At 29.1% G+C, this 9136-nt stretch overlaps 1 protein-coding gene across 1 annotated transcript in view; it reads left to right on the top strand.

Moving 5' to 3' along the window:
• The first annotated feature begins 8059 nt into the window (after positions 1 to 8059).
• Positions 8060 to 9136, top strand: part of LOC105626997 — a 20128-nt gene continuing 19051 nt past the window's right edge. The window contains exon 1 of the mRNA XM_012208279.1: positions 8060 to 8248. Coding sequence (XP_012063669.1) covers positions 8060 to 8248 — 189 coding nt within the window. The remainder of the gene's footprint in view (positions 8249 to 9136) is intronic.

Raw genomic sequence — 9136 nt, 5'->3', positions numbered from 1 at the left:
AGCAGATTTTTTTCAAAAAAATATGTTTTACTTGCTTTTTTACCAAACTTATCAAACGATTCTTTGTACTTTTTAATAGAAACAAGTATGTTTATCTATAATCTACATTCACAAATTAGAGAAATACATGGTTATCGATTACATTCTTATAACATTTATTCATATTGAGCGAGATTGATAATTAATACTGCGCGAGAGCGAATTATAATTTTATATATCTTATCTATGTAATATTTCCATTATTATTTTTGTTTATATTGATAATGATCCAACAGGGATCGAAACATTTTGTTTTATTTATTACCGGCAAATTAAATAAAGTTTATATTTTAACTAAATGACATGTTTATTTATTATCAGTTTCAAAAAAAATTTTAATTTATAACGATTAATCTTAGACTCATAGCCCTTTGTCTTTCTGTTTTTTAAATAGATAAGATTAATTAAATATAGTAATATAGCCGATTATCGACATCACCTATCTTGTAAAATTTATTTTAACTTTTTTTATGAATAAATTTAATATTTTTCTATTTTAAATGAATATCTTTGCCAAATATTTTAAAAATATCCCGTTCCTCACTACTTGAGTTCGCACGTGGTCCAGTTCCGGGTCAAAAGGATTAAGTTCCTTGATCCAGAAATAGGACCGATGTACTGCTCATCGGAGCAAATGTCATAGGGTCCCTTCAGGACGTTGACCTATATTCCAGAGCAATAAAAAGTGCGTTCGATTCTCGAATATTCGTTTCTGTGCGTACCTGCGAGACCGAGTTTAAGCTTTTCATATCTTCTCCATTTTCCTTCTCATTATCTCTCCAATCAATTTTCCAAGGGTTTGGACGTAACAATGCTGTAGACAATCAATTTGTAGGCAAACGGAGTTTTGCTAAAATTTTTTGCAGCATTACTCATCATGCAAATTTCTACGTAATCATTTTGATGATAATTATTTTGATTCAACAAAATTATTTTCAGAACAGTATTTAGTTACATTTTTTATTTAGCTATTTTTTATTGAAGATATTTCAGTAAAATTGTTTTTCCTATGTAACAAAGTAGTTCTTTTATTTTTTTGGGTTTTTCTTTTCCAATTATTTCTACTCTTTAAATTCTTTAGAGTAGGCTTTCACTTCACTATAGAGAAAAAAAATTAGTTATTAGAAGGAGTCAATCATATTCTTTAAATTAAGATGTAATTGATTACATTCAAACTAAATTTTTGGGATTAAACAAAATAATTTTTCTTTAAAATTGAATTGTTTCAATGAAATAAATGTAAATAGGAAATAAATCCAAATAAATCGTTTTCTCTGTGTAAAAAGTGAAAATTGAGTCTCTTGAAAAAGAGTGAGGCTTAATTTTCAATTTTTAAAAGTAAAATTTTATTCTAGTGTATGAGATTTTATTCCAAAGAATTTAGAGAATATTATACATATTTAATATAGCACGACAGAAAGATTCGTATTCTGGATTATAAGTAAGTTCGCGATTTGCAATGAATTAGCGTAAGTAAGGATTGGATTAAAGAATGAAAAACGTGTTCCTTGATAAGGATACGCGGCACTAATGGAAATTGGGGAGATTATAAGAACGCACGTGGAACATCTTAAATATGTCCTTGTAAGCTGCCGCGACGGAAAATTTGTATGGCGTTGTTCTCGCAATGTCTTCGTAATAGTCGTACCAGTGCATATAGGCATGCATGTGCATGTGTGTACAGTCGGTCGTCCTAAGATACAAACCCCGAAATTTATCGCCACTAAACACGACACTCTGAAAACCTGCCTCGGTACCCGTTCGCGAAATTGCGCGAGGTTCCCGTAATACGTATCTCTGCGATGTAGACGCTCTTTATTCGTACATGCGCACGTTTCAACGTCAACGTAAGTGAGAGACGAGCGAACCGTTACCATCGCTACAGTACAGAATTGACATGATTGCCGTGAGAATTTTGTTCAAGTTACTCCCAGGAGATATCAGTTTGAAAATTTGTGTTAAATTTCATACATTCACGTATTTCAAATCGTTCAAATTGTTGTATTTTAATTTAATATAAGCTAAATATATTAAGGAAATAACACAAATATAATATTATGTAAAAAAATAAAATGTAACATTGATACAGTTTGTAAACAAATTGTGAAAGAGCATTTCTTCAGTAAAACTGATTGATGATGAAACTCAGTAAAACTAATATTTATAATACATTAAATAACATTTATAATATGTTAATATGTTATATATGTTATAATATGTTATATAATGTGTTTTAATAAAATTAATATTTATAATAAGTTAAATTAATACATTTTATTTATAATATGAAAATTTATATTTTAAAATAAATTTTTTAAATAAATATTTATTTACATTGTGTTACTTAAACATTTAAAAAATGTAATCTATTCAACAAAAAATGTTTAAGTAATACTATTGTATTATGTTAATTGTATTATGTAAATTAACATTTGGATGTTAAACACTTAATGACAATTTTAATAAAATTTAATTTTAACACAAAAATAAAATATTTTTTATTGTGTAAATAATTAGCATAATCAATAGTCTTTTTATTACTCTTTTTTCCTTTTTAAGACCAATATTAGTACGTTAGGTTATAATACGTTAATTATCTAATACGGAACGTATTATTGCAACGTAAATTTTTTATTATTTTTTACTTGAAATTTATGTTCACTTTTAATGTCTCCTAATATAATTTTAGTAGTAAAATATTTATTTTCACTTTTTTGTAATGCATTTTTGTATGCATTTAAAAAAGGAAAATTAAGAAAAAAATAGAATTGAGAGAAATATATTATGCATATGAAATTATTCATTTGAATATGCATACGAAATAAATCTAAAAAGAACAGCAGGATTAAAGCTGTATTATATATATATATATATATATATATATATATATATAGTATTTTATAAAAGTAAATGAACAGAGACTATCATTCAATTGGTACATCGTGAGTGTTGTCTTCATAAATAACATGATATACTTCATTAATGAGGCATCTAATATTGGGGTTGGCAAATAGAGTCGACAAAGGGTTAGCAAATAGAAGTTTCATGCTAAAGTTACCTACTGAAGTACAATTAACTTCAGTTTTATCCAGGATGCTGTTGCTGAGATGTTTTGCTTTGCTTCTCATACATCTATCGTACAATGTAATCACACTAGATTGTCTTTTAAGAATAGATAAATTTAGTACATTCAAATATAACAAAATCAAAACTTTCTTACTAGAAAACGATGTCGATTAATGAAGCATATATATTTTAATTTTTAAAGATTAGGTTAGAGATTTTTTATTTCAAATTTTTAGCCAAGTCACAAAATAAAAAATAAGATTAATGGTGAATCAATATTAAATAATTTTACAACTATTAATATTAATATCCCTCAGCAATTAACTATTGTTTGTCTTACTGTTTGCTTCGTAATGCTTTTCGGTAAACTCAAGGTGCTTTGCTGCACATACCAACATATACTTGACAGTTTTGACTACTTTGACATATTTCTCGTTTGTCGTGAATTCGTTGCTGCGCGCATGTCAGACGAAATCGTACACATATAATAATGTTGATGAGTGTAAAGCTGCAGAACGCGAACAATGAAATCGCTGTGGATTGCTCGAGCGAGCAGTTCCCATGGCGTAAGTCCGATAATATTTAGTGATAAAGCGATGGGGTGAAATGAAGTGAACTATCTAAGGTATTCACAATACGTCCCGTGCACGTACAGCCGCAATGAATTATGATCTCGCGGCGTGCGCATCAGTAGCTCTCAACGCTCCCGCGAGACTGCTTTTTACGCTCGTGCCGGCATTTTACGCGCGCGTTCCTCGTGCAAATTGCGTAATTTCTTCCGACTTTTTTTTATCATAACATTAAACTGTGTCAAGCGAGAACGCCCCAGGCTACCTACCGGCGAATTTTTATTATCTGCTCTATGCAAATGGACGCGCAAAATGACATTTAAAGCTAGTTTACGAATAAATCTCTATTTTAGTGCGTGTCCTGTAAGATAACAAAGCAGTCGCGATATTTCGCTATTTCACTTCAGTTTGCAACTTTTTCATTTATTTATACAATCAGTTATAGAAGCTTGTGGACAAATTGATAACATTACAAATTCATTGCGACAATTCATGCAAGACTTATATGCAGGCATTCATATTTCTTATATTTTAATATAAATCTATTTCTATTCTTTTCATCTGAACTTTCTGTACAATTTATCTTTCTTCTTTCTTTTTTACGTTGAAGAAAAAAAAAAGTAAAAATAAATGATACAAGAAACTAAAAAAACGACTTGACTTAAGTCCTACAATATTTTAAACCAATAACAGAGCTATATTAATATCTTAAATCATTATTTAAAATGATCTTGAAATAAAAATAGATGAAGGTACTAATAAAATAGAATTTTGTCGATTTTGGATTCGCAATAGATATTCTTTTTATAATTAGATCTCAAAAGATATATTTATATCGTTTATAAAATAGTAGTTGAAAAGAGAGACATTTATATCTAAGTAATACTAATTTATTTTATTACTTTATTTTATTTATTTCTGTTTTGTTAATTCTGTTATTTCTCTTATTATATAGGTGACTTTAGGTGCAATTTTGGCGGACAGATTTTATCTAATGACTTTAATTATTAGTTTGAAATATTTAAATTTCAAATTGCGTAACAAGCTAATATAATACAGTTTAGTATAAATAGTTTTGGATTGATTTTAAGTTATTATCGTTATATTCGCGATATAGATATAGCCAGTGCAACGTGATGCAGTAAAAAAATTGTCTAAAATCTGGTGACTTTGCACGAAAGTACTGAAAAACTGTGTGGTCCCTAATCATTCCCTATTTATACAGGTGAAGTCAGGTAGAAGGTCGAATCTCTCTTACAAGAAAACACGTTATCTGTGATAATTTCGAAATTATATTATATATTCCGCGCTCTATGATGATAATAATAGATTATTTTGTGTTGAAATTACACAAAACGAAAATTGATTTTATAATTGCAACCTCTAATTTTATATTATTTTTTACAAAACGTGAATAACTAAATAAAATTGACTAAAAAAGTTTATTTATTATTTGAACAAAAAAATTTTTGTTTCTCTAACAAAAAAGTATTCTATTTTGCCATTTTAATAAAACTGACCAAGGAAAATCAGCCATTTGTGAATAATTCCTTTTTATTGATATATTACTATAACTTTTTTTCTTAATGTTCCGCAACTAAGTGAATTTATAATTAAATGTCGCTTTCGACAATTCCGGTTTTAATGGACAAGTCTGATATAAGTTATATATTACATATGCGGCCCGAGGCTTAAAGTCGAAGAACAGATTTTTGCATAACGCATAACATATAAAACATAAAAAGATCAACCAATCAGAGTCTTTCATTTCATGAAAAGGAAAGAAATAAAGAATGATTGGTTAATTTTCTTGACTTTGATTGGTTAATTTTTTTATGCATTAAGTTATGCGTTATGTAAGACTCTGTGCTCTCGCCCTTAAAGTTCCCACCTTTAAAATTCGAAATTTTACGGATAAAGTTCTCGTTTGATATATACATGATATAGTATTTCAATATAAAATGGTTTTTATAATTAAATTAAACTCTTTCTACGTGAATTGTGTTATTTAATAAAAATTCAAAGCCATGGAGACATTAGATCACGATTGAGCACCACGGTTCATCCAGACTTTTCCCACAGCTCTAATATAAATTCCTCTTATGCTTGCTTTCTAGCGCACGGTTCGATATCTGATTTAAAGTTGATATAGGTCGACCGTTAATTTTTTCCCCATTTTATCGTCTGACATTTTTCGAAATAAAAGAGAATACGGGACCCGGGACCCAATTGCAATTCGCGATGCCAATAAATTTCCAACGCAGCTCGGGATTATCATTATACACGTTATCTGGTCGCTCATTGAAAATAAAATATATATTGAAAATAAAACCTTTTCATATCTTTTTCATCAAAAATGATAAAATTCGTTCACAGGAGAGACACTTTTAATTTATAAAAATTTCTTTCTGCACGAGAGAATCTAGATAATTATTGATTGCATATTATTGGATTTTAATATCGTTTTATTTTTTGACTCTTATAAGTTAAGCATAATTAATATCATTTCTAGATTATGATAATATCCAAATGACGTAATTCTCTGTAATTATGTTAAATTTTATTCTTATTTATAAAAGGTATTGCTTCGTGGAATGTAGAATATGTGATAGTTTTGATAACACAGATGTGTTAGACAATCGTTAGAAAAGCGTACCCTCATACATAAACATAATGTATTACTATTGTAGCATATCGATCTTTTTTATGACTTTAATAAATGTTATTCCTTACGTATTGATGCTACAAATGCATCGTGTATGTACACGTGGTAATAAAAAAGATAGGTGTCATAAATTTAACTAGCGGATCCTCTCCATCGTATCATTAAATAATCCGAACATAAATGTATCTGTAAATGTATGTGTTTTCTGTTTTTGAATTAAATATCAACTTTTTATTTTTGTACATTTTGTTCATATCAAATTTATTTTTTTATATTATTTAAATTGTATGATGAAGAATGTTTAAAGTATTTTTCTATATAATTACAAGATTTGAGAAAATTTTTCAATATTTTATTTCATATTTCTTCTTCTCCTCCCCCCTTCTCTCTCATTCATTCTCTTTCTCTTTCAGAAACCAAACTTTTGTAAATATATATTTACATTTTTGCTTATTTTTTTCTTCTTTAATATTTTGATAAACATTGGTTTTTCCTCCTATTACATTTTACACCGCTTTATTTTTGCAAATTGCAACGAATCTAGTTAAACTGGTATACATTTCGCACCAATGCAAAAAAACAAGAGAAAAAAAGCGAAAAATCTAGTTAACATATCCACTCGCGTGGCGCCCCATCGTTAAATTCGCTCGACGGTCCGCAACGAGACTGTTATCCGTTTGTTTGCTTTCTATTTACGGGCGTCGCCTCGTGCGAAATTAAGAGAAATCGTTTGGCTGAGAGTTTGCTTATACAGAGTATTTCGTAGTTTTCTGTAGTTGAGAAATGTCAGTTCCACTTTTCGTTTCCTAGCTTGTAATATATTTTTTCCTTGTGTAAACAATGAATATAATTTTCCTATTAATTAAACTTTAATATAAATAATTAATTAAATAAACTTTAATATAAACAAATTAAAAATTTATATTTTTACACTGAAAAAAAAAGATTGGTTGCTGTTACAATAATTTAGATAGTAAATTATGGCACAGCATTTTTATATGGCTGCAGTAACCAGTTTTTGGTCGAAATCATATACTGACATTGCGAATAGGTTAACGCAAATAATTTGCTATTACAACCAAAAACTGATTATATAAAATTATACGAAATTATATATAATTATATATAAAATATATCCATATGTATATACCTATATATATAACATTTTATCCCGGGTTAATGGGATGCTGGAATGACCAAATTATTGACATTACAATCGTATAAAAATTGATTGAACGAAATCAAAAATCTTTTTATAAGATTAAGATAAATGCAAAATTAAGAGGTAATGCAGTGGATTTTATATTAAAATCGAAAAAAAATGTTAAGTAAGTTTTTAACTTATTTTTTATTTTAATATAAAGTCTACTGCATCACATTCTAATTTTGCGTCTATTTTAATCCTGTAGAAGGATTTTTCGTTCAATCAATTCGGAGATTTTTATACGTCTGTAATGTCAATAATTTGGTCTAGCATTCCCTTAAGTTACGGAGACCATCGGACGAAAAATGTACTTGTTTTTCGGTCAATGCGCGCCACTAGCAAAGGGTAAATTTGCGTCAGAAGAGAAAATTCACGAGTGGCGTCTCGTGGACTGAAAACTTTCGCGGTTCCCCAGTGTGTCGTTTTACACGGTCGGCGCCGAAAACAAAATCTAGATTGCGAGGGGGTTTAAAGTTCTCCGCGGCGAGATCTTCAATGGAATTGTTATATCTGGTGATGTCGGGTAAATGCAGTTGGGACGACGGCATGTCGTTGAGCGTCGATGGAAGAAAAGCGACAGAATCAATGGGAGCTACAAAGGCAGGAATCTTCGTTTTCGGATCTTCGATCTTTATAGAGATATACGAACGTTCGCGTTCTTTCGATTCATGGTTAGTGAAGAGAAAAATGCCGACAATTTCTCAAGTAATAACAATGAAAGTGGCATTGTTATTCGTATCGTGTTTTATGGGCAACCAAAAGAGAGTGTAGAGTATACAATGATTTATTAACTCCTACGTATTGATACATGCTAAATATATACACAATTAATAATAACACTTATAAAAACAGATAATATTGAAAATATTTCATACTTCTTGCTTATATAATAGACGTATAAAACATTTCCAAATAAAAATAATTCTTCCATATTGCTATTTTTTCTAAAATTAAATATTATTTATTAATAAAGCAAATATTTGGATCTATCGATGCATTTTATTTTTGCACAGCTTTCTATTCTGCGTTGTATACTCTCTCTCTGTCTAGTATATGTATAGGTATCCTAAGTTCTTAAAATAGACTCAGGTCGATTGTGTAACAACGTCATAATTTTTTACTTCAGCTTTTGCGTGATTTATGGATAAAATTAAAACAATGCTGTTAGTCAGATATAGATGAACGAATTTATAAAATAGATATTGACATTATGTCTGTTAAAACTGTTTTGATATTCTGATGCTATTTCACAGTCCTGAAATGATCGTGAAATGGACGAATCTTTAAATTTGTAAATAACCTATTTTTAATGGTGTGAAAAATAAACGACAATACATCGCAAATTAGAAATATTGTTATATTATTCTGACAATTAGTAGTACTACGCGGATTACGTTTTTGGTTTGTTTATCATTAACTTTTGATCAAATAAAAGAGCACGCTTGATGAAAGAGAGAGAGAGAGAGAGAGAGAGAGAGAGAGAGAGAGAGTAGTGTGTTCGTTAGTACTTAACTCTACACTACTACCTACTTCTTACGTAGGTACGTACGTAGTAAGGAAACGGTAAACCGTACTAACTAGTCGACGTACGTT

This window comes from Atta cephalotes, assembly GCF_000143395.1.
Source record: "Atta cephalotes unplaced genomic scaffold scaffold00007, whole genome shotgun sequence".
In the NCBI taxonomy this organism is placed as follows: Eukaryota; Metazoa; Arthropoda; class Insecta; order Hymenoptera; family Formicidae; genus Atta; species Atta cephalotes.
This window is presented reverse-complemented; position numbering and strand designations above follow the sequence as displayed.